This window comes from Otolemur garnettii, unplaced genomic scaffold, assembly GCF_000181295.1.
Source record: "Otolemur garnettii isolate 467f Iridium unplaced genomic scaffold, OtoGar3 scaffold00001, whole genome shotgun sequence".
Classification (NCBI taxonomy): domain Eukaryota; kingdom Metazoa; phylum Chordata; class Mammalia; order Primates; family Galagidae; genus Otolemur; species Otolemur garnettii.
Genome location: NW_003852396.1, coordinates 61,004,871 through 61,032,711, shown reverse-complemented (window position 1 = coordinate 61,032,711; position 27,841 = coordinate 61,004,871). Strand labels below are relative to the sequence as shown.

The following is a 27,841-nucleotide window of genomic DNA, read 5'->3' as shown; positions in this document are numbered from 1 at the left end:
ATGCTTAAGCGATTCTCTTGCCTCAGCCTCCCAAGTAGCTGGGACTACAGGTGCCTGCCACAACGCCCAGCTATTTTGTTGTTGTTGTTGTTGTTGCAGTTGTCATCATTGTTAAAGCTGGCCTGGGCCGGGTTCAAGCCCCCAGCCTAGCTGGCACCCTACCCACTGAGCTGTGGGGGCCACCCATTAACTCACATTCTTGACAAACAGTCCCATGAACTGTTGTTCCCAGTTTAAAGAATAAAAAATGAAGGCACAGAGAGAAGTAATTTGTAGAAAGCTTACAGTTTCCATGGCAGAAGTGGACTTTATACCATATCCAACTATGCTTTGCAGCCTTTGGGGGGCTCACAGTTCTGTGGTGATGCCCACCTCTCCCTGCCTATGGGCCTAGAAGGAACCAGGTGCAGGAGAGCCCAGCAGGAGCAGCCATGCCATGCAGAAAGCCCAGACTGGAGATCCTAGGGCAGAGGGCACAGTGGAGTATGTGGTGGTGTATACTGTCTCTAGACAGCTAAGTATCTGCCTTGGGTTCACACAGGGGATGACGCCGCTGATGTATGCCTGTGCTGCAGGGGATGAAGCCATGGTCCAGATGTTGATTGATGCTGGGGCAAACTTGGACATCCAGGTGAGAAAGCCCCAAAGAGCTGCACCCAGGCCCCAACCCAGCAAGAGACCACCCCAGGTCTCCGTCAGCCATGCTGGGCATGATTTTGGATGCCTGGGTAGATGTGTCTCAGAGGTCTGCAAAGACAAAGTACACAGAGCTCACAGTTAGCAAAGAGGTCTTTCCTCAAGATTTGGGCTCTCTGTCTGAGAGGGAGTGAGCTGAGTGGGGGAAATGGCCATAATTCTGTTCTTAACAGCATTTTTTCCCCTTTTATAAGCCTAAAAATCCCCAGGCATCCCTACCGTCCCCAGTTAGCTCTGCTCCCTCTGGCATAAACTGCCCCCCCGCCCCCGCCATCTTTTGCCCAGGCATCACTAATGAAACATAGTACTTTCCTTTTAAGCCTGTCCACATGATGTTCCAGGCAGACATTACAAATCAAATGTAGAAAGCATCCCTACAGGTTACTTAGTTCACTCAGGTGCCTATATTACCTGTCTAGGAAACCTCTTATCATTTGTGGGGTTTTCCAGGTTCCAAGCAACTCTCCCCGACACCCTTCCATCCACCCTGACAGCCGGCACTGGACCTCGCTGACATTTGCCGTGCTACATGGACACATCTCTGTGGTCCAGGTGAGCTCCTGCCAAGTGAACACTGTACCCCCAAGCACAGCCACAGCTAAATGAGCAGCTTCCTGGAGTCAGCTTACCTGATCAACAGGGCACTGATCATCAGATTTGCCTCAAGGAAGGGACAGGTTAAGGACACATAGTGGCATTTTAGGAAACAAGACCCAGATCCAAGCAGTACACGGGTCCCATTGTGCCTCCTGGCATCTCCCAAGTCTCCCTGGGTGAGTCTCAGGGTATGCTAGGATCTGTCTGAGTCTGCTTAGCACTCTCATCTCCAGCCATCTTTCTCTCCTCACTTTTCTCTCCTCTCATGAGTTCTACCACAAGGCCAGCTCTACAGCACGATGTCCATCCAGTTCTGTCCCCTCCCCACAAACAGGCTTAGTTTCTGTTTCCCAGTTCCCTAGAGAGGACTCAGATTGGCACAGCTCACTTATCAAGCCAAGCCACAGTGTCACCCATCTTGGCCCAAGCAGCTGTGATTGCCCCCTGGCAACTGTGCTCAAGTGGTTCTAGGAGTAGAAGCCATGGCACAACAGCTTCCCACACCAGCAGGGGCCCTGGCCACACAGCCTCGACTCCCAAGTCCCCAAGGTGCTGGGGTCCACAGGTTCCTGCAGCACTAGTCCCAGGAGTTTGTATGATGCCCTCTCAGCGGTCACATCTGGGTTATTCACAGCCCTGACCTGTAGTAAAGACACCATGATTGATCATCACCTCTGGCTGCTGCTGGGCAAAGCCCAACCTCAGCTCAGACTGGGCCTACAGACTGCACTGGGCTTGCCTGCACTGGCACCCAGCTGCATCCTGACGGCAGCCTCTGCCTCGGCAGCCTTGGCACTGGCACAGGCGGTGGAGCAGAATGCTTTCTGACTGCATCTCCAGCAGATGGCCATCCCCCACTGCCTCACACGCTGCAGGGGGCCAAGATCAGCCTGAACCCCTCACTCTTGGCCACCTAGACTCCCACATGTGCTCTGAGGAAGATTTGGTTTCTAGGAGTCTAGAAAGGCTGGCATATCACTCCCTCCAGAGCAGCCGGTCAGGGCAGATGAGATTCACCCATCAGAATAATGCCAACACCACCCCTAGCCCAAGGCAAAGCCAGGCCTGGCTCAGCCTGGTATCTGTTAACCCTGCCCCATGTGTCCCTTGGCAAAACCACCTTTGCTAGAATAGGAAGAGACCCCCGTCACCACCCTGTACTGTGACACTCTGCTCTAGCCTACCACTTTCCATCTGGGGGAGCTGTCAGACCTCTCTGACAAGAAGTCTAAAAGCCATTGGTTATTAAGCATAGTTTTGTTTAATCGCTGGTAAAGCAAGTCTGGCAAGTCTCTCTTCCCATTTTGTAGATGAGGAAAACTGAGGCTCAGAGAATTAAAGGATCTGCTCTGGGTTACTCACAGGCTGGTGGCTAGCATTGGCGTCCTATTCTTTCTGTCTTCAATACCTGTTGCCCCCGGAACCTCAGCTTACCCTCATAGATTGAGGTAGCACCTTCCATTCTGCTTGCCTTCTTGAGTCCTTGGAAGGCTATTGCAGCCAGTTTATGAGAAAGCATCTGAAAGAGCTCAAAAGTCCTCAGGCTTGGTCCAGTGCCATAAGAATTGAAGATTGTAGAAACTTTGAGCCCTGAGGGTAACCTGGAGTTCTAAAGTTCTAGTTCCTCTGCTGCCAGGTGGGCTGTGCCTCAGTCACATGCCTGGAGAGCACTAAAGAGGCCTCCCCAGCACTTCCCAGTTGCTCTCTGCCATGCTGAGAGCTGCCTTCCTCCTCTGTGCCCCTGGCAGTTGCTGCTGGATGCTGGTGCCCACGTGGAGGGCTCTGCAGTCAACAGTGGTGAGGACAGCTACGCAGAGACACCCTTGCAGCTAGCCTCTGCGGCCGGTAGGTACTCCACTGCCCTGCCTGGTGAGGGTCCTTCCCTGCTGGGGATGCAGCTGGACATACGAGGGTCTGTGTAACACAAAAGGACCTGTGGGTGGGCCTTGAAGCCCCTCCTCCAACCATCCATGCATCTGCTGAACACAGAACCAGGCAGGACCCAGCAGGGCCAGGAGGCCCTTCCCTCGGAGCCCAGGGAGAGGCACAAGTGGCAGGGCACACACCAGCCACCCTTCCTGCCATGTGCCCCTCACCTCTATCTCACCCCCACCAAACGCAAATGAACGTGGGGTTTGCTTATTTCTTCTGGAGTTCAGAGTTTGGAGAATCCCCCCTCACTGTCCTCGGCATCACCTGCATTGTCTTTCAGGGAACTACGAACTGGTCAGCTTGCTGCTGAGCCGAGGCGCTGACCCCCTTCTCAGCATGCTGGAAGCCACTGGCATGGGCTCCTCCCTTCATGAGGTCATGAACTGCTTCAGCCACTCGGCTGCCCACGGCCACAGGTACCCACCCAGGGTCCTTGCCACACGTGATGTGGGCACTGAAATGGGCTCTTGGGAGCCTCTATTTCCCCAGTGGGAGAGAAGAGCTGGGCCTGGAGACTTTCAGAGAAAGAGCCTGTGTTCAAGGAAACCAGAAAGATGAGGGTCTCAGCCAGCACGGGGCACAGATGTTAGAGTCGGAGATGCCGGGTGGTGGGCTGCTGGGCAGGGGCATCAGCTGGTTCCTGGCAGACCTGAGACTGGATCCCGGGCCTGCCAGAACAGGCTGTCCCATTGTCCAGTAAGACTCTACCCTGCAGCTGCCAGGGCCTGCACATGGCTTCCCATGCCGGGTGGTGGTTCTCCCAGAAACTTCCACACTAAAACAGCTCAGGCATGAAGAAGCTCCTGGTGGCTCTGCGCAAAATCGCACCCCGCTCCAGGAGCAGATGGTGGAGCTTACTCTGGGGGGGCCAGGCGCACTCAGGGGTGTGACAGGTGGGAGCCAGGGCTGTCAGGCAGTAGCAGGACCAGAGTGAGACTGGAGAAGAGGGTACTAGAAGGCAAATGAGGGGCCAGAAAGGCAGGGCAGGCAGGCCACCTCTGCCAGTTCCCACATGCTGTGTTGCCACCAGTCACCTGCTCTTGCTATGGCCCCTCCCTAGGATACCTCTTCTCTACCCTTTCACAGCCCCCCACATGCCCACCCAGACTTCCCTCACCCTTCAGGTGCCATTGTGCCCACAGCTGCCTCTACCCTGTCCCTCCTTGTATCTGTCCCTTCCATGGCCTCTTCACCCCTGGTGGAGGTTCCATCTGCCCATCCTCTTCTCACTCTGTCAGGAGCATAGGACCCTGGGGACAGGCACCATGCTGCTTCCCCTTCATACACCAGTGCCTGGCATGAGCAAGATACCCTGCAGATCCCTGTGCCAGCAAAGCCACAAATGGGAAGGAGCTGCTGGCAGCTGGCTGGCCCCTTGGGGATAACCCTGGGTCCTTTGTAGGGTCTCTCTGGGCCTTGAACTTGAGGGTGAGCAGAGGGGCCTGCAGGGCTTCTGTGGAGCAGGTCGGCACCTGGGATGACCTTTGGGCTGATGCTACCATCCCAGAACCCCAGGCCCTGAGATACATGTCTGCACCTAATCCCCCAGATGGCCTTGATCAGGGTGGCTTCATCCCCTGTAATGGCACTGCTTATGGGATCCCACAGGGCTGGACAGAGCAGTACACAGGCGTGTGCTCTATCCAGTCTCACGTTCTAGGTACTTATAGACGTGAGTAAATTCTGCATAACATTCGTCCTCACTTCATCCTTATGAGTGAGAGGGAAGCCAGTGAGTTCTTACACAGGCAGGCAGCTGCTGCTAACCAGGCCCTGCCACATTTCAGGCTCTGAGTGTAATGCTGTCATAGCAGCCTCACCTTAGCCCTGGGAAAGGGTGATGCTGACATGCTATTATACAGGTGACGGAGCAATCAGAGATCAGAGAGGCAGGACAACCTGAAGTCACACTGGCAGGAAGGTGGAGTTCCCTGTACCCTCTCTTGAGCCCCAGGTGGGCCCAGAAGCCCGTCCGGGCAGTGCGGCGCTGGAGGCTGCTCAGGCGGGCATCACCTATTGTGGGATCCAGACCTCACCCTCCTCCATCTTTTGGCCCACAGGAATGTCCTGAGGAAGCTCCTGACACAGCCGCAGCAGGCAAAAGCAGATGTGCTGTCCCTGGAGGAAATCCTGGCAGAGGGTGTGGAGGAAAGTGACACGTCCAGCCAGGGCAGCAGCAGCGAGGGGCCTGTGCGGCTAAGCCGGACCCGCACGAAGGCCCTGCAGGAGGCCATGTACTACAGTGCTGAGCACGGCTACGTGGACATCACCATGGAGTTGAGGGCACTGGGTGAGGCCACGCGGGTGGGCGTGCACATGCACACACATGGACACACTCCCTGCCACTTGGCCAGTCCAGGAGGTACCCTGGGCCTCAGAGCATCCTCAGCAGTGATACCTCTTGGTCATGGCCCAGCCCTCTGCCCTCAGGCCCTCCACCCTCCCTGGTTGCCCTTCTCTGTCCATAGCTTGTGGCCAGGTAGCACACTGAGCCCTGCTCAGAGGACTGAGTCAATGTGGCCATCCTCGCCAGCTTCTTTCACTCCTTGGGTCTGTGAATTTGTGGACCTTTTGTATCGTTCAGGGACACTCATCAGACAGACTTGGGTCAGATCCGATGCTGGCCGCACACCACATAATTGCTCTGAGGTTCAATTCCCTTCTCTGTGGGGGTCTGATGCTCATGATCCTTATCTAAGAATGGGGTGACATCACCTAAAGCACGAGGCACGGTGCCCACTGTGAGCACTTGGAACTTGACACAAGGCCATAGCACGCACACTGCCCGGGGCTGAGCCGGGAGGGCAGTGAGTTGGCCTCTGTGTTCTGTGCTATAAAATCAAGCTGTGGTCAGTAAGCCAGGGATGCCAGCGCCACCTCTGTCAGCTTGTCCCTGGGGAATGCCAACTCTTGTGATCCCTAGTGAGGCTGAGGGGTGAGAAACTATCTCTCTAATTACTGGGAACATGACTAGTTTATGTCATTTAAAATTACTCTGTGACCCCACTGACACACCCTGGGGAGGTGGTAAGCAGTTGTTGTCCACCCCAGGGTGTACACTAACATACCAGCCCTCTGGGGACTGGGCTAGGGCCAGGTTCACTTCAAGGCCTACGTGTCCTTGAATGCCCTCCACATTTCCTGGGTCCACCTGGACCCTCCTCTAGAATGAATAGATCACCCGTAGCAAATAATTCTCAGGCTCAACAAGCAGCAGGGCTCCTGTGGCCTTGGGGCTACATTAACAGCACCCAGGCAGGGCTGTCAGTTTTCAGAGCCTGGATTCCTTGCACTTGGGCCACAGCCATCCCTCCACCTCTTCTGATGAGCATCTGACACTGCTCTCTGCCCCACTGGTGAAGTCTGTTAGGCTGAACTAAGGCTTCACTGCGGGGATGCGTGGGGGGTGGGGGAGACTTGGAGCTCGTGACAGAGCCTGGGGAGGAGGGTGGTGTCTGCCAGGGAGTGCCCTGCCACAGCGCTGACTCCTGCCTTTCCCTGCCCCGCCCAGGTGTGCCCTGGAAGCTGCACATCTGGGTCGAGTCTCTGAGGACCTCCTTCTCCCAGTCGCGGTACTCGGTGGTGCAGAGCCTCCTGCGGGATTTCGGCTCCATCAAAGAGGAGGAGTACAATGAGGAGCTGGTTACCGAGGGCTTGCAGCTCATGTTCGACATCCTCAAGACCAGCAAAGTGAGTGTGGCCGGCGGCCCTCCAACCCCACGCTCAGGGAGTGCTGGGTTCCGGAGCCCTCCAGCCCCCGACCCCTGTGGACAGACACACAGGCAAATGGAAACCCACCCCCAGTGCCCAGCCTGGCACTGCCTGGCTGCAGAGGGCAGGGGCTGTGGGTTGTCTGGGCTGGAACCTAGCCAAAAAAGCCATTTGGGGAATCGGCTGATGAAAGAACAGGCTTCTCTTGCCAAGTCAGATCCAGCAGGAACAAAAGACAGTTGATGCTCTAAGCAGGGCCTGGACTTTTGAAATCAGCCTGATGCTTCTACACCGTAAACAGCGGCCACAGCGAGCACACTAATGGCCTCTCTCTCTCTCCTGCAGAACGACTCGGTCATCCAGCAGCTCGCTGCCATCTTTACCCACTGCTATGGAAGCAGCCCCATCCCCAGCATCCCAGAGATCCGGAAGACCCTGCCGGCCAGGCTAGGTGAGGGCCTGTCCCCCACACATCCTCCCCTCTTCCTCGTCACCCCTCTCACTATCCTCTTTTTCCATCTCTGAGTGCCAAGGCCCTGGCCTCGGTCTCTCTGTTCCTCACCTTTGTGTCCCACCCTCTGCCCCAACATACACCTCGAGACACACTTAAGAAACCCCAGAGGTGGACTCCTTGGCCATGTCCCTCTGTCTTTCCTCCTTCCTCACAGATCCTCACTTTCTGAACAACAAGGAGATGTCGGATGTGACCTTCCTCGTGGAAGGAAAGCTGTTTTATGCACACAAAGTCCTGCTGGTGACAGCATCTAACAGGTGGGCAAGGGCACAAGGGCAGCTTGTTCGAGTGTCCAGGTGACCCAGGGCAGCCAGATGGGAACAGGTGGAGCAGGTCAGAGTTCTCTGGGGGAGCTCAAAGGTGGTATTCTTTTTGGCCTAGTTATGGCTTTTGATTATTAGCATAAATATCCTGGAACAGGAGTTGGTATTCTGGGCACAGGTGTCAGGTCACATGTATGAAGGCAGCAATGCCAGCTGGGGCTTGGGCCGGCTGTCACATCAGGACCATGTAAAATGTCACTTGCTGAGAATTATTTGGTGAGCACGGCAGTAATTTTTCAAAGGATCTTGTCTCCTGGTAGCTGGTCAGGTGACGGATGGTGCCATCACTGCACAGCGATGGAGAAATAGTCACATTCAAAACCTGCCTTGTTTCATCTCCTTTGCTCCAGGTTCAAGACACTAATGACCAATAAATCAGAACAAGATGGGGACAGTAGCAAGACCATTGAGATCAGTGACATGAAGTACCACATTTTTCAGGTATGTGGGTCTCAGTGCTACCCTTGGGAGCAGCTATATGTCCCTCGTAATTTTTCAGGCCATTCCCAGTGCATTCTGTGTTTTGTTCAATTGTTGGTTAGGTTTCAGATTAGAGCATGCAGATCTTTTTCTTTCTTTTTTTTTTTTTGAGACAGATTCTCACTCTCACGCAGGCTAGAGTGCTATGGTATCAAAGCTCACAGCAACCTCAAACTCCTGGGCTTAAGCAATCGTCTTGGCTCAGCCTCTCAAGTAGCTGGGACTACAGGTGCACTACATGACATCCACTTATTTTTAGAGATAGAGTCTCACTCTTGCTCAGGCTGGTTTTGAACTCCTGAGCTCAGGCAGGTCTCAAACTCCTAAGCTCAGGCATCCACCCACAATAGCCTCCCAGAGTGCTAGGATTACAGGTGCGTAATCTCTTTTCCTGTGCCAAAGTAGCAATCCGTTGTGTGGTTGTAGCTTCAGAGCCTGCCTCACAGGTGCTGGGCTCTCACCACTGGACAGGTGGTCCAGGCAGCCTGCAGATGCATAAGGATAGGCAAATGCCCCACACATGGCATGGGGGCCCTTGTCATCAGAATGTGGTCCCCACACATCGTTATTGAGACCTTGCTGGAAATGCAGACCCCGGCCCCACCCTGCGCCTCCTGCCTTGGAACATGCATCTTCACAAGATGCCCAGGTGGGTGTGTACAGTGTGGGAAGTACTGGCATAGGCCGGGTCACTCCTCCCAAACATCAGCCCCCAGCCACACCGGCCAAGCAGAAAAGGCCATGGGGAACACAGCCTGGGTATAGAAGATCAGAGTTAGGTCTTCCAGGCACTAAGCATGCAGAACATGAAAAGTTACGTAACAGAAACTCCAGTCAGAGCCAAGAGGGTCTGGAGGCAGAGCCCTGGCTGAGATCTCAGCTGTGCCCCACTCAGAGCTCCTTTCTGGAAAGTGGTAACTGCTGACTTCTGGACTATGCAGGGACTCAAGGCTCAGCATATGGGACTGAGGCCAGAAGGCAGCAGGTGGAGGGGATCCAGGGCCTTGCCCTACACAGGATGGGTTTGCAATGGATTGGAGGAGACCACAAAATCTGGAGTCTCAGAGGTTCCTGCAGCCACCATCTGAGGTGGCTCAGCTTCTCTCTTACGTTCCCATTGGTCACTTCTTGAGTACATTTATGGGTGGAAGGAGCATTGAACTGAATAGATGCTGCCCTCAAGGAGACAGGACTGTGACAGCAAGATGGCTGTGGGGAGGGAAGCTCAGAGGGTTCTTGGGGTTCAGGAAAGGTGCATCTGTCTCAAACATGGGGAGATAAGGGATGCCTCAGGTAACAGCTGAGGTCTCAAAGACAGGGCCATCTACCCAGTTATCAGGGGCTCTAGGTAGAAAGAACAGCACACACCAAGTCCCAGAGGCCTGAGTTCATGACATGTGCAAGAAACGCCCTTTGGTCTAGTCTGGGCAATAATTCAGAAGAACATCTGGAAATTAATCTGAAGCTTCCCCAGTGAGCCTTAGCATGGGAAGGTTTGACCTTTAACTGAAAGACAGTTGGAAGGACTGAAAGGTTTTAAGCAGAAGGATGAGCTGGTCATCACTGACACTCAGTAAGGTAGGCCTTGTTCCTCGGGAGTTCCAGGAGGTATCCGTATATTGCCATCACCTCTTGGATTATGAGGGGTCAGATGTGCAGAGACTTTGGTAACTTGCTGAAAGTCACACAGCTGGGGAGGTGATAGGATTCAAACCCCGGGGTGTTTAGAATGCCCAAGTTTGCATTTAGACTGGTGAGGAAGGGGATGTGGGGTGAATGGCTACTTCCAGGAGACCAGATAGGATCAGTTGAGGTGTCTGGCTGAGTGGCAGATAGTGGCCAGTGGAATGAAGGGAAGTGGAGAGTGGATGGGCCCTGGTAACTGACTGAGGCGGGTAGGGCCCTGGGTCTGGCATAGGCAGCAAAGTCTCCCCATCCCTTGATCCAAACTCTCTGGGAAGAGGGCAGATTTTGCCATTTGTTTGGCCAAGAAGCCCAAAGTCCAGTTGAGCTGGAGTCACAATCAGATCAGGAAGAGGCAGATCCAGAAGAGGTGGCCAGGATTGGTGGAGAGTGGGGAGTGAGCACACATGTGCGGATGTGGGTGATACCTCTGTTAGGGGGAGGAATGCATGCTGGCTCAGCTGCCCTTTAGGGCTACCTCTGCTCACCCAGGCCATGAGAGGGTATCACCCTTGATGACTTCTTAGGGTTGTTGGCAGGTAAAAGGGGGACAGCAGGTCTAATGTGGCACACATGGGCCTTAGGGATATTTGGCCCTCCCTTACCTGGGCCTCTCACTGAGTTCTGGCCAATTGTTCTAACCTGACCCAGAGCACTGGCCTTGCCCCATGGATTCCCTGGGTTCTGTGGGTACAGAGCTCTGCCATTATGTGGGACCATAATTTCAGATGGGGCCTCTAGACTTTGGCTCCTGCATTCTGGGCTCCCTTGGAGGGGTCAGCCTGAAGCCCACTGATAAGGTTCTCTAACAAAGCCTGAAAGTTCAGAGCAGCCTCCAAATATCTCCTTGGCTCTGTGCTGGGAGCTGGGGGTTAGAGGGTATCATAATTTTCTTTGTTTTGAGGGAGGAAGAAACAGAGGCTTAAGAAGATCTAAGCAGTCCAGTCATAGATAATATGGGATGTATATCATAATTTAAAACTTACTACTAGGCACAAATAAAAACAGGTGAATAATTTCAAAAAACTACCTAACCCAGTACAGCCAAAACATTATCAAAATGTAATCAATGTAACTTTTATTAGAGCTATTTTACTTTTTTCCATACTGAGTTTTTAAAACCCTGTATGTATTTGACACAGGTTCAGAAGCCACATGTGGCCAATGGCTATATCAGACAGCACAGTTCTGGCAGCTTGCCAAGGCCACTGTCAGCTAAACCCAGGCATTTTGAGAGACAGCTCAGAAACCCCCAACCCTGCCTTTCTAACATGACTTCTGCAGTCTCAGCTTGCTGGTGGCCTACTCAGGGCCAAAGGAAGCTCTGCTGCCCTTCTGCAGCTGATCCTACCTGGGGCTTTTTCCTCGAGCAGCCCTTTGGCTGTCCAGCCCCAAAGGCTGTCCACTTGTAAGAAACGGGTGACCTGTGTCCTGCAAAGGGCTGTCAGAATTAATCTGGGTGCCTGCTGGCTGCCCACCCTCTTAACGAGGTTCCAAGTGAGCAGTGCTATGGCCTCATGCGTTCAGGTGGCCTCAGGGTGATCTGTGGACCACAGATGGTCCCTTGCCAAAACCAACATCCAAAATGCAGCAGGAGGTCACCTTTCAGGCCAGGAAGGGAGCTGCAGGATGTGGCCGCCTGAATCCCTGGCCCAGATCCTTGCTAAGGGGCTGCTCTGAGGCCATCACTTAGTGAGGTTTCCTGGAAGATCTGCTCTGCCTGCCCACCCCCAGGCTGGGGCACAGGGGCATATGGGTCTGTCTGCTGTGACCTATGTTGGCCAGCACCTACTCCCTGCCTGAGTGGGAAGAGGGAGGGACCCAGACATGGCCTGCCTGCAGCACATACCTCATAGAAGGACAAACGATGCCACATAGGTCCAGGAGGCCCTGGGAGCTTCCGACTCCTAAGGGCCAGGCTGGCAGCAGGGCTCCCTCTTCGCTCCCCGAGGTCAGGCTTCTCCTAGACCCTCTGGTGCCTATTCAGCCCGAGGGCCAGTCCTAACAGAGCCCGACTCTGTGGCTGAGCTGTGTTTACTTACACATTTGCCAGCTCCCTGCTGGGGCCGTTTCTTCAGCCAACCAAAAAGAATTGTTTTTCTTTTTTCCAACTGGGAACCCTCGCTTGGCTCCAGCATGATGGTAGAGTTTGTAACTTAGACCTCAGCAAAACTAAATATAGTTCTGCCTCCCATACGGCCTCATTGGGATCCCTGGGGGTCTGGGCTCTGTGCTTTCTTTCCAAGGGGGCAAATCGGAGAGGGGGTCAGAATATGACTGTCATCTCCACACCAGAACCCTAGCAGTGGGGGATGGTCAGGAAGTGGCCTCTGAGGGTAGCTGGTTAGTTGGCTGTCTCCTCAGAGACCCCTGGCTCTGTTTGTGAAATTGAGGTAAAATGAGCCATGAGCAGTGAGAGGCCAGGTGCGATGGGACAGCCTGGACACAGGAGCAGGGCGAACTGAAGGAATTGAACCACATCGTCTTTCTTCTTTGGGCCTCAGTTTCCCCAGCTGTAAATAGTGTCTCACTTCCTGGGCTCACAGGGTTGTCATTAGCATTGACATGAAACTACTCCATGGAAGGGAGCTTATCACAGGCTGGGAGTCAGGAGAGAGGGTCTCAGAATTGGCTTCTAGAGGTGGCCTTCTAAGGAAGAGACAAGCATCTGAGAATTTCTGCCCTGAGCAGGGCAAAGTGGAGGGAGAGACAGCTGGGAGCCTGCAGGCGTCACACGCAGAGGGACAGGATGGGAGGGCAGTGGGGCCACGGTGCTGCAGGTGCACCGGCACTCACTGGGCCTCTCCCCGCAGCTGGTGATGCAGTACCTGTACTACGGAGGGACGGAAGCCATGCAGATCCCCCCCGCTGACACCCTGGAGGTGAGTGCCAGGGACCTGGACCGTGTCTCCCCAGACACCTGCTGAGTCTCAGCCCCACTCCCAGCTGAGTGAGCAGAGGTAGCCTCTGTGAGGAGTTCATGGTTTCCTATGAGTCCTTTCTCTCCATCTGACAGGATGAGCATTCTAGGAGACGAGGAATGTATACACGGGCCACACCCAGGGTTAGAGAGGGATGCCCTGGTGGGGAGGTGGGGGGGTTGGTCCTGGAGGATCAGAAGGTAGATAAGCTTAAGGGCTGGTAGCTAGCAGGCCCACAGCCCCTAGAGCTGACCATGGGTACAAGACCTGCTTTGTCTTCCTGCCAGCTGCTGTCAGCTGCCAGCCTGTTCCAGCTGGATGCCCTGCAGAGGCACTGTGAGATTCTGTGCTCCCAGACCCTCAGTGTGGACAGCGCTGTGAGCACCTACAAGTACGCCAAGGTAAGGGCCACCACCTGGTCTACTCCCCTCAGACTCACTGCTAGCAGTGGGCAGGGATATGCAGGTGGCCTGGCTACTGTCAAAGGCAGTGAGAGGGTGAGCCCTTTGAAACCAGGGCCTGCCCTCCCTACTTTGCCCTGAAACCCACAAGTTTCTTTCCAAAGTGCAAAACTGAGTCACTCCCCTACCTAATCCCATCGAAGGTTTTCCATACCCTACATAAGACCAGCTCTTTGTCATCAGCTGATATTCCCAGGCCACCCTTTCACTCTACCACAACACCAGTTTCGTCTCCTTCACAGCCCTGACCATCTGCAATTACCTTGCTTGTCTGGTCAGTTGCTTTGGGTCCTATACCCCCTGAACTAGAACATCAACAGCATGGCAGAGACCTTGACCTTAGAACCTAGTGCCCAGTGCCTGGCCCAGAGCTGGTACTTGATAGTTGTCAGATGGAGTTATTGAGCATCTGCCTGTGAACCCATGTGCTGGGCGCTGGACCATCCCTGTTCAGTCAATGGGGAAGGGGGCTTCCACTTGATGGGGATGACTGCCACTTAACAAGGCAGTATGAATGACAGTGTGATACAGGCAAAGAAAATGATGGGAGCCAAGACTCAGTAACATTCCTGGTGGCACAGCTGGGATTTGAACCCAAATGGTGCCTCTCCAAGGAGGTGGTTATGGAAGGAATTCAGATAACAGGAGGGGGCCTCAAGATGCAGAGATAGGGAACACCTCCCCCAGGACCAGGTAAGGCTTAAGCAGGACCTTGGCCATAGGCAGGTTATACTTGGGAGCGAGGGTTGGATGGGTGGGGCAATTTCAGGTGTGGCAGGGCTAACCCTCCGCTCCCTGCCCCTGCAGATCCACAATGCCCCAGAGCTGGCCCTGTTCTGTGAGGGCTTCTTCCTCAAGCACATGAAGGCCCTGCTGGAGCAGGACTCCTTCCGGCAGCTCATCTACAGCCGCAGCAGCAAAGTCCAGGGCCTGGATCCGCTGCAGGACCTGCAGAGCACCCTGGCTGAGCGGGTACACTCTGTCTACATCACCTCCCGTGTGTGAGGAGGCAAGGGATGACTGGCCAGCACCAGAGGGATGGGACAGGCTGCCAAGGCTGGGAGCAGTGTGCTGGGGCTTATGGACATGCAGGGCCCCTCCAGGTGGTGGGAATGGTTGGAGGCCCTTTTGGAGTCAGGTTCACAGTGGGCTTGGTTTCTCTCTCCTTCCCCAGCTGCCCGCTCTGGTGTTTATCAGTCCTTGGGTAGACAGATAAGCCCCAGGCCCCCCATCACAAGGCAGCCCACCCTCAACTCTGCTCTAGAGCTCATCAACCACTAATGAGCGACAGCGGGATGAGGACAAAAGGTGGTCCTTTGGTCTCACAGTTTGCACCTTGAGGGCCCCGAGCACTTACTCTGTGCCCTGTCCCTTCCTGCATGCCAGCAGCTGGTCCTGAATCACCTCTGCTGCAGTGCTCAGATTAGGCCTCCAAGCTCCAGCAGCCCTACATCCTCAGTAAGCTCAGACCAGACCAACTGGGCTCCTGGGGCACGGAGTCCTAATGAATGTGTAGAAAATATGTGCTGTCTGGGCCCCAGGCCGTGTAATTCCAAAGCTGGCATCTGTTTTCCTAACGTCATGTAGGAAAGTCTGCCCAAATCCCTGGACTCATTCAAGGCTTTGAAAGACTTGATCTGAGCTTCCAGGGGGCTAGGGATTCCCACCCAGAGGGCCACTTCGAGTCCCCATCTTCTTTGGTGTCTGGGTCTACAGAGGCCTACCCCTTGGGACTACCAGCTTGCTCAATAGAGGGCAGTTGCCCAGCTGATGGCCTCTGAGGGCAGTGTGGGGGTGCAAGTGGGTTACACTGTAGGAGTCTTGGTGGCCTCAGCTCTTGTTTTGCTGCTGTTTGGGGGGGCCAAAGTAACCCCACGCCTATACCTAGGTTGCCTCTGTGGGCTCAGGAAGCAGAGCCAAAGTGTCCTCCCTGGCGAGTTTCACAAGTTAAAGTTGCCTTTAACTAAGGATTATAGAGCTGGCAGGGCTGCACAAACCTGAGGGACAAGGACAGGACTGTGGTGGACAGGAAGGGCTGGGAGAAGAGGCTCTCCTGCCCTGTCCCCTGCCCCACACCCTTACCTCCTATGGGCTTGGAGCACTCTCTGACACCTGTCATATTTATGGGCCAGACACTAGGGGAGCATTACGGACAGCTTGCACTGGGTGTAGGCTACTTCAGCTGTCTGGCCACATTAGAAACTATTTATTCACTAAAAGCCCCAGGCATTTCAGAAGGTGTCACCTGGGCCACCTTGAAAAGCCCCAAGGGGCTTGCAATCTTTGGAAATATTTTTGACTAGCTGCTTGAGCTGGATGTACAAAGGAATAGGCGTTATTTTATTGCTGTAATATTGTATGATACTTTAACTGTACATTAATGTTGTCACTTATTGTAAATGTACCATGGTTTTATTAACAATAAATACCCATTAACAATGACCTTGGCCTTGCTCCTGGCAGGGGGTTGCTTAGTGTTCAGGACTGGGAAGAAGTCCATTAGGACCAGGAAGAAATCCCAGAGCCTATTCTGGGATTCAGCACTCCTCTTATTTCAAAGGGAAAGACCCCTCCCCCCAGCAAAGTTGTTCTGTGGCCACCCCACACTCACCTCTCCCCAGGACCTAAGCTGGATCTATCCCCTCAGCCACCACAGCAGGGACCAAGTACTCCCCTCATTGAGTTGTCCGATCTATCTATGAAATGAGGTAGACGATGATGATGATATAAAACCACTCACATTTACTAATGTTAAGCACGTGCGTGCCATTGAGAAGGACAAGACCCAGATGACAGAGGAACAGGACATCCTTGTCTCCTCTGTGCCCAGGCCCCTCCATGGCTCCTTACATGGGAGTTATGTGAGTACTTCTGTAAACCCCAGCACAGACCAAAATGGTGTAGCCCACCGAAGTGGGGGCAAGGCCTTCACCTAGACCTGGCCTGACAAAACGTACCTGTCCCTGTGTGGCTGCTGCCTCCAATTCCTCCTGAGCCAAGCTGGCTCTGCCACCACCGGGACACTGGTGGGAGGAAGGGAGACTGGCCAGTCATAACTTGGGCCCAGCAGTTTTCTGGGACTTGGTTGTAGTTGTTTAAGGTGCAAAGTCCAAGAATTTTTTTAAAAAAAAAAAGGTTCCCTGCCTGGGGCAGGAATAGAAGAAATTTCAAAGGTGGCCAGGAACCTGATCCAGTTCAGGGGATGATTTTTCAGCTTTGCTGGTGTGGGCAGCCACGCAGGGATGCCTGGACTTGTGGTGCCCCCTGGGGGCCAGAGGGTGGAGTACACATACACTGTCCTGTGCAGAAGCCAGCAAAGGTGCTGGGATGGGGGTGTCCTGATGGGCTACTCTTCAGGGGTCTGCGTCCAACAAGTTGCCTCTCTACCCCCAAACCTCAGTCAATGCCCAGCCTAAAAGGCAAGATCTAGCTATACTAGATCCAGATGGGGCTCCACCATTTTCTTTTCTCTTTTGGCAGGGTAGGCGGGGGTTAAAGGGAAGAGGAGGTATGAAGGGAGGCTGGGGGGAGAGGAGGGGTTCTGAGCCTGTGTGAAGCAGGATCACACCTTTTTTTTTTTGCAGTTTTTGGCCAGGGCTGGTTTTGAACCCGCCACCTCCAGTATATGGGGCCAGTGCCCTACTGCTTTGAGCCACAGGTGCTGCCCCAGGACCACACTTGAACAAATATTCAAGTTAAATAATTAGGAAAAAAAAAATGTACACACTCCTATTATAAAATTAATTTATACCTTTTATATGAAAGCTATAACCTAATAACAGCCTAAGAATACAGGGAGAGAGGAGGGGGGAATGGGTGGAGGGAGGGGGATTGGAGGAATTTATCTTACAAGGGTACAAGTGAATCTAAGAGTAGAATGTGAACGTTTTAACACAATAACTAAGAAAATGACATGAAAGCTATGTTAACCAGTTTGATGGAAGTGTTTCGGATTGTGTGTGAAAACACCACATGTACCCCAGAAGTGCATTAATGTACATAGTTACCATTCAATAAAAAAAATAATAATTAGGAAAAAAATTCATCTAAGGTAAGGTGACCAGATTTTAACATTGGTAAAGTGGGACACAATTGGGGGGGCGGGGGCGGGGCCTGACAACAATGCAAACTTTGATAAGCAGTTCTTCATAATCAGTTCTCAACAATTGTTATTATTAAAGTTTAACATTATAAAATTAACAAAAATAATATAAAACGTATATACTGGTGAAATAGCCACATGGCAGCCGAAAACTGTATATTCCCTTCCTGTTCTCCTGTGTTCCCTAGCTTGTCGTGCATTCTTTCCAAAAATCGGGGCATTTTTTTAAAAACGCCACAGGACGCAGGACAAATTGTTAAAAATTGGGACTGTCCCACCAAAAGCTGAATGTCTGGTCACCTTACTCTGGGCGGGGGCCTACTTGTTTGTTCCAGACAGTTTGGCTCCTTCTGAGCTAACTGTCCTTACCTAGAAGCAAGGGAGGCAGCCAGTCTCCTTCTGGTACCTTGCCCAGGAGGGGAGTAGGGAGTTTACATTAGCCTTTTCATTCCCAAACGAAGTTACATTAACCTTTTCAGTGGTGGAAAACCGTATATTCCCTTCCCATTCTCCCACTGTTCCCTAGCTTGTCATGCATTCTTTCCAAAAATCAGGACTTTTTTAAAACGCCAAATTGTTAAAGATCAGGGCTGTCCTGCCCAAAGCGGGATGTCTGGTCACCTTAATCTAAGGGCAAGACTCTGGAAATGATCCCTTGTCTGCAGCTGGACCACTTCCTAATTTGGGCCCATTCCAGAGTGCAGGGCCACTCCCCTCCAGCTACTGCAGCCACAGGCAGGCTGTGGGAGGGGAGAGTCAACCTCTCTGTACCAGCACCCTTGGAAACAAGGGGCTGGGCATAGCGCTTCTCCACACAGGGACTTCTCTCTACTGGAGCTGTTTATAGGCACTGACAGGCCAGCATCACTGAAGCCAGTGCTGGGCCTTCAGCTCCAAAGGACATGCCTATCCATATGGGAGGGTGCCAGAGTCCATTCCTGGGCCAGCAGGGCTAACACTAAGACCGACTCCTTCCCAGGCTGGCTGGTCTCCCGCTCTTGACACTTCACTTTCTTTCTGCTATCTGCTACCCCTTCTCAACAGAAGTCCCCCAAGCCAGATGGAGACTGATCACAGCTGTCTCCTCAACAGAACCAGCCAAAGCAGAAAGCCTCAGGTCTTTCCCTTTCAGGTGGCCTTTCAAGATGTTTAACTTTACCAATTGTTTACAGAATGAAGAGCATCCTCTTCTCTAGTAGCCTGAAATTGCCTATTCAGGCCCAAAGGGATTCCAGCCCTACCCCCTCCTCTAGGCCTACAGACTGGCTGCTGGTGCTATAATGGCTTCAGATAATGAGTCTACATTTTTCCAAGGTGACGGTCACTTATTCCGCCCCTCCTCCACCTCCCAGCCTCAGCAGCCCTCTTTGTGTCCCTTCTCCTGGTCACTCCAGAGCCCTCTAGGGAGGCCAAGCCAGATGAGCAGTGGAAGCACTGAATCAGGCCAGCATTAGCCCCCAACGGGCTGGGGGTGGGGCTGACCATTTAGGGACCTTCTTTGTTCGGCTTTAGTCCCTTCCCCATCCTGGTGACAGCATTCGTGGCTGGCCTATCTGAATTCATTTCACAAGTGACATTTCCTGAGACAGCCAAGCTTTACAGATGTCACTCTGTCTAGGGGCCAGATGGTGAGGTCTGGGGGAGGCGTGCCTTTTCAGGTTTGAAGGAGAACCCAAGATCACGACCCCAAAATGCAAAGACCTGTTTAGGAGCACACGCTCTGTGAATAAAAGGGCCTTGTCTGAGGATACACAGTCATTACACAGAGCCAGACAGGTCTGCCTGCAAAATGCATGCTTTTTGCAAGCAGGACTCTCTTTTTCTAGCTCAGGTTGTGATTTTAGAACATAGCCAGTCTTCAGTGTTCTCAGAGCTGGTATGCAACTGAGCAAGCAACCTGAGTTAGATGTGAGAGCTCAAATCCAGAGATCCATCCAGTGTGCTGTGCTATGTGCTGGGCACTTTGCTACATGCTGGCCTCGGTTTTAAGCTCTTCTTCCCTTTCAACCTGAGCCCAGGGAGGGCATCGCTGATAACACGCCCAAGGTCTGGCACGGTAGTCTGGCTTCAGAGCCTCTCTCTCTTTGCACACTAGGGTAGAGAAAGCTGAACAGGTTCTGGGGCTAGAGACACTGAACAAAGCCCTCCTCACCTATAGGATGTGCTTGGACAACTTTTAAGATACCATCCAACCCTGACCGTTTTTAAGATTTAGACTCTGATTTCAGTCACACTCTCCTCAGAAAATCCTCTTTGATTCAGCAGGCTCAGGCACTCACCTGAGAAAATAAATAAAAATTATTGTCATATCCCCTTTCAGCAAACTTTCCTATAGACCTAATAGGGGAGGGAAGGGTCTGTGAGCAGGAAGATACAGATCTAGGAACAAAAGGCCCCATAGCCAGGTCCCCATCTGGTCTGGGAGTTGCACGTTTAATACCCTTTGGTCCAGAAGCTCCCCTTCCCTTCTGTCCTTCACTTAGACTTCTCTACCGCAGAGTACATATTAGGGCTTCAGAAACTTTCTATCTGGACTCAAAGCACAGACATCATCAAACAAATGCACTGGAGTATGTGCGAAGCCACCAGATGATTTCTGTCCCCAACAAATGGAATGGACCAAATAACCTGGCAGGAGTTGGGAAGGAGGCAAGTAGCTACTAGCATCCCCTCAAGGTGACCAAAACAGCACTCAGCGCCTGCCACTTCTACTACAAGTTCCTGGGCTGGGATGCCCGCCACACTGCCCACCCTTGGCCTTGAGACCAATACCCTGCAGGTTCTATCTTGCAGCCAAGATCCACCCAGAGAAGTAAGGCAACCTGCAACTTCCACATGTGTGGATTTTTTTTTTTTTGTAGACAGAGTCTCACTCCATTGCCCTGGGTAGAGTGCCATGGCGTCATAGCTCACAGCAACCTCAAACTCGTGGTTCAAGTAAGCCTCTTGCCTCAGCCTCCTGAGTAGCTGTGACTATAGGGACCTGACACCCAGCTATTTTTAGAGATGGGGCCTCATTCTTGCTCAGACTGGTCTCAAACTAGCAAGCTTAAGAGATTCACCCTCGGCCTCCCAGAGTGCTAGGATTACAGACCTGAGCCACCACGGCCGGTCCCACATGTGTAGATTTCATGAACACTGCAGTTAATTGGCCTTTCCAGGATGTTATTTATTAAAAATAGATTTCTCTATCCCTTCCCTCACCACTGCTAGCAAAAAAGCCCTTCCCAACATCTCTGCCCAAATAACAGGCCTTGGGGATTGTGAGGAGGTGGTATCCTACCTAAATTGGGGAAGGGCAGACTTTTCCGGGACAGAGAGGACAGCAGGCCTGGAGCCAGGAGAGGAAGGGTACACAGCACCAGCAAACTCTGGCAAACCCCAAAGTGGTGTGCCACAGCCACCTGGGAGGACCAGAGCTCCCCCTGCTCCAGGCCTCAGGGTGCTTGGGCAAGTCCATGAAAAGAGACACAGTCATCCGTCAAACAGCCTTCTGAGCCTCACAAGAAGCTATGCACACACTTAAGAGCCTGAGAGGGCTGAGAGTCAGTGTGGCTTCCACATATGATATGTGGGAATGAACCTAGAAAGCTGGTCCCAAGCAAAAGGAAGGCCCTGCACTTGGGGGAGTATAGACAGACCCCTGGCAATGCCAGAGGTTTGCCCCACCATCAAGTTCTAAGCAGACCCATTTGGGAGTGACTTTGCGCCTTCAGCCAGGCCGGCCCAAAGACTGTACTCTCAGCCAGCTTCTGGGTTCACTGGGGGCTCTGCTGCTCTTAAGAGTGCAGGCTGCTGCCCAGCCCTGCCAGAGAGTTCGGGAAGTCAGGTATCTCCTCACGGCCGGCCACTCATGCCTAACGTTCTCTTCACTATTTCTTCCGCTTCAGTTTCATATCTTTTTTGTTCTTCATATCTCTGTTTTTCTTCAACTTTTTGTTCTGTTTGGGTTCTTGTTTGGTTTCCAACTTCCTTTTGTCACTGGAAAAAAAAAATCAGTACGAGATGGAATACGTACAGACCTGATAGCTCTCTGAGACTACCTTACTTTAAGCGTGCTTTGCTTTGTATGAAAAAGGGTTTCCACCATCTGAAACCTGATGTAAGAACACCCAGAGAGACACAAATGTTCTCTGCAAACCTATCGGGGCAGCGGCATCATGCTGGGGGCCAGGCTACACCACACAGACCTACTTCTGCCCTCACCAAGCTCTTGGCCTGTGCTAGAAGATACTTCTATCTTAACACCTAAAATGAGGGTTCTCTCTGTGTGCTGTATGTTCCCCCCTCACGAGACCTTGAGAAAGATCTAAGGCATCACAATAAAGATCCCCTCCCACTGCTCTCACCACTAGTGTTGCCCTAGAAACCAGACGTATCACCCCAATGACCCTGAAGATAGTCCCTAATATAAAGCATGAGACTCCAAGGAAAATCCTACAATACTTTCTAATATGCTGCTGTGTGTTTTATTGTTTTCTAAATGAGTAGAAGAAAACCCAAAGGAGTAGTAACCCAGGTTATACCCTGCAGCTGGTCACCAGATTCCTCCCTGATAGATGGGCACAAAGATCATGCAGCAAACAGCCACCTTCTATTAAGAAACCTTTATCAGTTAAAAATTCTCTCTAGTGGCTATTTGCCCTGAGAATAAATACCTCCCCTACAAAGACAGAGCAAACAGTTTGCTCCAAAGACCATTAGCATCACATGAATGAAGTGCCTCTCACGGGAAAAACAAAAAAGGAAAAAAAGCAAAACCTCATAGTACATGTAATGACAGACCTCTGTGTCTGCACCACAGAAGTGCGAACTTTCACAATGATGCGGAGCCCTCAAGCACACAGACTACTGGGCTGGCTTCATTCAGGAGGCCCCTCCCCGGCAATGATGGCCAATGAATGGCCAGAGAGGCCAAGCTCTGCAGAGTGAGCGCCTGAGCCATCTCCACAGTGAGCACACTTCCTGGCCTTCTGTTCCAGTCAAAGCTACCATGCTCGAGGCCAAAGCCGTCAAGGCCCTATGTTGCACTTGCCACATAGTCCAAACCAGAAACACTGAAGTGGGCGTCTGTGCCATATCCGAGAACTGGGAAATGAAGCCAGTATCAAGGCTGGATCCTTCAAGATGCCATACTGATTTACAGAAAATGCAGAAGACAACATCTGATTTCTGGGATCCATGGTTCCTAGAAGTCACAAGGTTTCCTCTTTCCAAAATATAAACTCTTGAGGGGACCTTGATAATTATGGCAATGCCAGTAAGTCACCCTCCCCAGCAACCCCAAAACCTGCTGTGCAAGCCTCCTCTCCAGATACCCTGGGCAGGGGAGGCCTCGTTCTATTCCCAAGGGAAAATCCGATGAAGGTTCCAGCCCAAGCAACCATGTTCATCCCCAAACGTACTACTCAGATAAGAAGGCTGAAGTCAAAGTTTTCAAAGAGTGGTGGTCCCTAAGGTCCTTTTAGGTGGTCTAGAAGATCAAACCTATTCTCATAATAATACTGATATGTGATCTGTTTTTCATTTTCATTCTTACAAATACTCTTTTCCAGAGACTGTAAGACAAGATGGCAAAACAGACTGAATGGAGAAGCAGACAGAAGAATCTGGCTACTTTCTAGTATGCCACATATTAAAGAGACTTGCAAAAACCTAACTATAGAAAAATGCTACTCTATTCACTAAAATTCCTCTTTTTTTTTTTTTTTTTTTTTGAGACAGCCTCAAGCTGTCCCCCTGGGTAGAGTGCCATGGCATCAAAGCTCACAGTAAACCTCCAAACCCTGGGCTCAAGCGAGTCTCCTGCCTCAGCCTCCCAAATAGCTGGGACCACAGGCACCCGCCACTGTCATTTGGCCGGCCCAGGTTGGATTCGAACCCTCTACCCTAGGTGTATGTGGCTGGCGCCTTAGCCACTTGAGCCACAGGCGCCGAGCCTAACATTCTTATGAAAACATGTTTTTCAAAAAAAAATACTGAGTCTATTGTTAGTTGTGAACAAATAAATATTTTTAAAATTCCTCTGTTTTTCATTTCTAATATAGGAAATATCAACAGATATGACCCACATAAACAAAAGTCCGTTGGGGACCTCAACTGTTTTTAACATACAAAGGAACTCTAAGGGCCAAAACTTTGAGAACCACTGGCCTGAAGGACAGTGTAGCAGTTCAGCTATGGGTTCTGTAGTGAGCAAACCTGGTCCTGACTGTCACCAGCTATGAGCCTGTTGGTAAGTTACTGAACCCCTCAGAGCCTTGGTCACTTCATCTAAAAACAACAATGGTAATAAAACAAGCCCTCAGCCACCCTTCTGAGGACTGACAGAGACACTGCACTAAAGGTAAAGGGTAAGTCTCAGTCCAAGGCAGCTCCTGCACTGCGCTCTCACGTCTGTCTCCCTGACAGGCCTACGGCCCTGGCATGACTGGCAAATCCAAGGAGAGAGGAGACCCAGGCCTAAGAGACGGCCAGCCTGGCCTGTAGGAAATGTGCTATGAAGGCAGTGACCAGGGAACTCTCAAAGCAAAGAACCATGACTGTTCTCTCAAAGCTCTTGCTCCAACCTCCTACTTCCCATGAAAGCTCAGAGAGGCAGAGCCAGAATGCCTCTCCATCAATGTGTCAGACCTTAGGCCCTCACCTTTTCAGGCTGACAACTGAGGCATTCTGCCCAGCTTTGTTCAAAACTTCATTCCACTCTTCATCATCCCCACGGATTATGTATCTAAAAAAAGAAGAGAAGTATCAAAGCCTGTTTGAGAGAAGAGGGGACTGCTTAAAAGAAATAAGACAGTGACAATACTCTTATCAGACACTTCCTGTCACGAAAGCCAAGTTGAGCTGTGTCAGCATTTGAAGAGTAGAGAGGACAGAAGGGACAGGCAGACAGCAGGGCCTGGAGACATGAGGCCTAGCTCTACTGGACAGAAGCTTCACAGGAGCAAGTCGCCAGGACTGCTGGCAAGGTTCAGCAAGGACAGTGCTGCACAGATGGCAACCTGCCCAGCTTCTCCCACCTGACTCTCATTAACCACCACCCAGGAAACCTTCTGTCACCTCAACAGTCTTCTCCCTCATTCTTACCTCCAGGCATTTACCCACAAGCCCATGCACTGTGCCTCTCCCCTCCCCACCCCACCTCATTTGGATATAGCAGTTCTGGCAAATTGAGGTTGCTATGGCAAAGCTGAGGGCAGACACCAGAGCTCAATACCCTGACCAGGGATGGCTCCTGGCCACCTCCTCCTCCCATGTCCAACCACCACTATCACTAATGACCCAGCAACAGGACCCTGGGTCACAGAGGCTCAGAGGCCACTACTGAGTAGAGGCCACTACTTCCAAAGTTGTTAATCACATCAATTGGGGTGGGGGGGACGACACAATAGCACTATAGCTGGAGTTCAAAAGGGACCAGGATCCCTAGTACCCAGAGGACTTCAGAGCAAGGGGCATTTTGCTTGTTTTTGGCAGCAGAATCCTTTCTTCAAAGGGTTCTTCTGTCTTCAAAGGCAAAAGCCAAATATAGCAAAGTGACAATTAACCTCATCTGATCAGCATCCTCCTTCCTGGAAAGACCCCAAGGTATGACAGAGAGCCCCAAGGATCCAGGGAGCACAGCTGGAAAGTCAAAGTGGCAGTGCTGACCTGGGAACAATTCCTCCAAACTTACACAAATCGTCAGGAGAAGGGTTTTAGCTATTGGTGCTTCTAAAACCAATCCCATGAAGCACAGCTTCCAGGGCGCTTGGGATACAGATCAGAAGAAAAGGCTCAGGGCCCTGGACACCAAGGGCAACCCCTGGCATCTCAAGGCAGCAGAGGGGCCTTACTGAGAGAGGTCCATGCTCTTCAGCTTTCCCACTTCTTTCTTGTGTTTCTCCTGAAACTCCTTTGCTGCTTCGTCCTGTGACCAAGAACCCACAGGGAGAGTAGGTCAGAGCCGAGGGGTGAACCCAACACAGAGAAAGGCAAAGACAGGGTGAAACAGCACAAAGAAGAGAACACATTTCCTTCTCTTCAGTTCACCCTCACAACTACTGCAAGTGGCTCTTGAGTTTTTAAGTATGGATACATGTAAAACTCGCACTTAAAAAGTTACCTAAAAGGATAAGCAAAATATTCACAACAGCAGATGCTGGATTTCTGCACTCACAAACATTCGGGGAAAGCACAGCCCAGGCCCGTGTGTGCTCAGATACTCGCAGGGCAGGGAGATGCTGAGAATGAACTCTCAGCGAAGCCCCAGGAACACCTCTCAGCACAGGTAGTGCAGGGCTCTCCCTCAGGGCCAAGGGGAGACATTCTGTACACAGCCAAAGGCACCGAGGGAAATGCCAAGACTCCGGATGCCTTCAGCAGGGACATACCAGATCATCACTCAGGGTCTTCATCGTGGGCTCCATGACCACATCCTTCACCGCCACCATCTGCTCCTCGATGGCCTTTTCCTGTACTTCATTAAACAACTGTAAAAGACAACCACAGAGAAACAGACGATGAGCAGCAGGGCCCAGCCACTCGTTACCAAGGCATCTAGTGCCTCACATAAAGGTGTGCATTCTGGAGCCACAGAGCAACACTCTCCATATTTGGGAAGACAGCTATGCCCAATAAGTGCCTGAAAACAGACTGGATACAATCAAACTTCTGACAGTGGTGCCTCTGGGCAAGAACAGGGACTTTATAGATGCTGTATTTCTTGATGTATGTGAAGATCTCCAGCAGGCACAACTGCATGGTAACATCTGCTCATCTCAGGGGGAAGTGAGTGGGTTTGCTGTAATTATTCAAAAGACCCCAAGGCCCTGCCCTCAGGCCAAGGTTACCTTCACAACTTTGCGGATGATCCGGTTGAAAAGTCCCATCAACTGGCCCGACGGCAGCTCGATCTCCTTTTCCAGCTGGTCCACAGACTTATGCTGCAGGCCAATCCCTAAGAGAAGAGCCTGGAAGATGGAAAATCTGTTGGAGGGGTCTTCAAGACAGGTTCTTGCTCATTAAAATGGTGCTGAGAGCCAGAATCGCTCTTTTAACCAAAGGTATCTTGGTTCAGCACACGTAGCTCAGCGGCTACGGCACCAGCCACATGCACCAAGGCTGGTGGGTTTGAATCCAGCCTGGGCCTGCCAAACAGAAATGACAACTACAACCAAAAAATAGCAGGGCGTTGTGGTGGGCACCTATAGTCCCAGCTACTGGGGAGGCTGAGGCAAGAGAATCCCTTAAGCCTAAGAGTTGGAGGTTGCTGTGAGCTGTGACGCCATAGGACTCTACAGAGGGTGACATAGTGAGACTCTGCCTCAAAAAAAAAAAAGAAAGAAAAGAAAAGAAAGCTATCTGGTACAAAAGGTAGACTGGCGCTGTGTCCTCTGGCATTTTCTCTTTCATGCTGGTACTGAAACCACCACGAAACACTCTTTCTTTGTGATATTCTCAAACTAACTTTTACTACCCTGTCAAATACCTACTTCATAACTACATTACAAGATTGGGGTGTTCCTGGGGCTCTGTTAAGGTGGAGTTCACCGTTCAGCTCTTGCTAACTGTATGGTTGGGCACACAGCCTAATGTCACAGTCCTGGACTCCTGAGCACTAGCATGAGATCACTACCCACCTCTCAGATCTATGAGGAAGGCACAAAATTATGTCCACATGCCCAACTCAACACCCAGCAAACAGCTCCACAATCCTCTTCTCCCCACATGAGCTCCAGGTGACCTACCGACTGAGCAGCGGACAGGGCCAGGTCCCCCAGCTGGTTCAGGAAATACATGCGGGAGACGGATGGGATCATGTCCATGATGAGGTGATAGTCCACCATGTTCCGTGAATACATCTCTAGCCGCTTGAGATCGTAGGGGAGGAAGAGCGCCTCCAGCATCTCCCGGCTCAGGGCTATCCACAAGACACAGAGCCGGGTGGTCAGGTAAGCGCCATGCCCTCATAAAGTCTGACAGCATTCACAAGTCAGCATACAGAACAGCCCCACAACACACAGAAGCCAGCTAACAGTGCCTGGCCGCCAATGTAACACAGCCCTGACCTGTAAGAGCACTGACCCTTTCCCTTAGGGAGAGAGAGGAGGAGCGGTTCCAGGCTGAGTTCAGGGGAGGGGAAAGCTGGTGTGTGATCCTTCCTTACTCAGAGCTCCCACAGCAACACACAGGACAAGGAAAAGCTCCCCATGCCCCAGGATCAGAGGAACACAATGCCAGCCTTTCCCCATTGGGTCACTGCAGCCAGCTTCACAGAAAGTGCTTAGGCTTTACCCAATACAAGGAACACAGATTCTTCCATCAAAATATAACTGATAGGCTCAGCACCCATAGCTCAGTGAGTAGGGCACTGGCCATATACACCAAGACTGGCAGGTTTGAACCCAGCCCAGGCCAGCTAACAATGACAACTGCAA

The 27,841-nt window shown here is 51.9% G+C and overlaps 2 protein-coding genes across 2 annotated transcripts in view; one reads left to right on the top strand and one right to left on the bottom strand.

Moving 5' to 3' along the window:
* Nucleotides 1–15,760, top strand: part of ABTB2 (ankyrin repeat and BTB domain containing 2) — a 176,542-nt gene extending 160,782 nt beyond the window's left edge. The window contains exons 6-17 of the mRNA XM_012803463.2: nt 542–631; nt 1,147–1,248; nt 3,042–3,138; nt 3,506–3,641; nt 5,286–5,515; nt 6,737–6,915; nt 7,282–7,387; nt 7,605–7,707; nt 8,124–8,214; nt 12,750–12,818; nt 13,145–13,258; nt 14,126–15,760. Of these exons, the coding sequence (XP_012658917.2) occupies nt 542–631; nt 1,147–1,248; nt 3,042–3,138; nt 3,506–3,641; nt 5,286–5,515; nt 6,737–6,915; nt 7,282–7,387; nt 7,605–7,707; nt 8,124–8,214; nt 12,750–12,818; nt 13,145–13,258; nt 14,126–14,323 (1,515 nt within the window). The 3' untranslated portion in view covers nt 14,324–15,760. The remainder of the gene's footprint in view (nt 1–541; nt 632–1,146; nt 1,249–3,041; nt 3,139–3,505; nt 3,642–5,285; nt 5,516–6,736; nt 6,916–7,281; nt 7,388–7,604; nt 7,708–8,123; nt 8,215–12,749; nt 12,819–13,144; nt 13,259–14,125) is intronic.
* A 4,758-nt stretch (nt 15,761–20,518) lies between these two features.
* NAT10 (N-acetyltransferase 10) overlaps nt 20,519–27,841 on the bottom strand; it is a 37,697-nt gene continuing 30,374 nt past the window's right edge. The window contains exons 23-28 of the mRNA XM_012802921.2: nt 27,152–27,324; nt 26,255–26,374; nt 25,796–25,894; nt 25,259–25,332; nt 24,067–24,150; nt 20,519–21,401 (exon numbers count right to left, since the gene is read on the bottom strand). Of these exons, the coding sequence (XP_012658375.1) occupies nt 21,293–21,401; nt 24,067–24,150; nt 25,259–25,332; nt 25,796–25,894; nt 26,255–26,374; nt 27,152–27,324 (659 nt within the window). The 3' untranslated portion in view covers nt 20,519–21,292. The remainder of the gene's footprint in view (nt 21,402–24,066; nt 24,151–25,258; nt 25,333–25,795; nt 25,895–26,254; nt 26,375–27,151; nt 27,325–27,841) is intronic.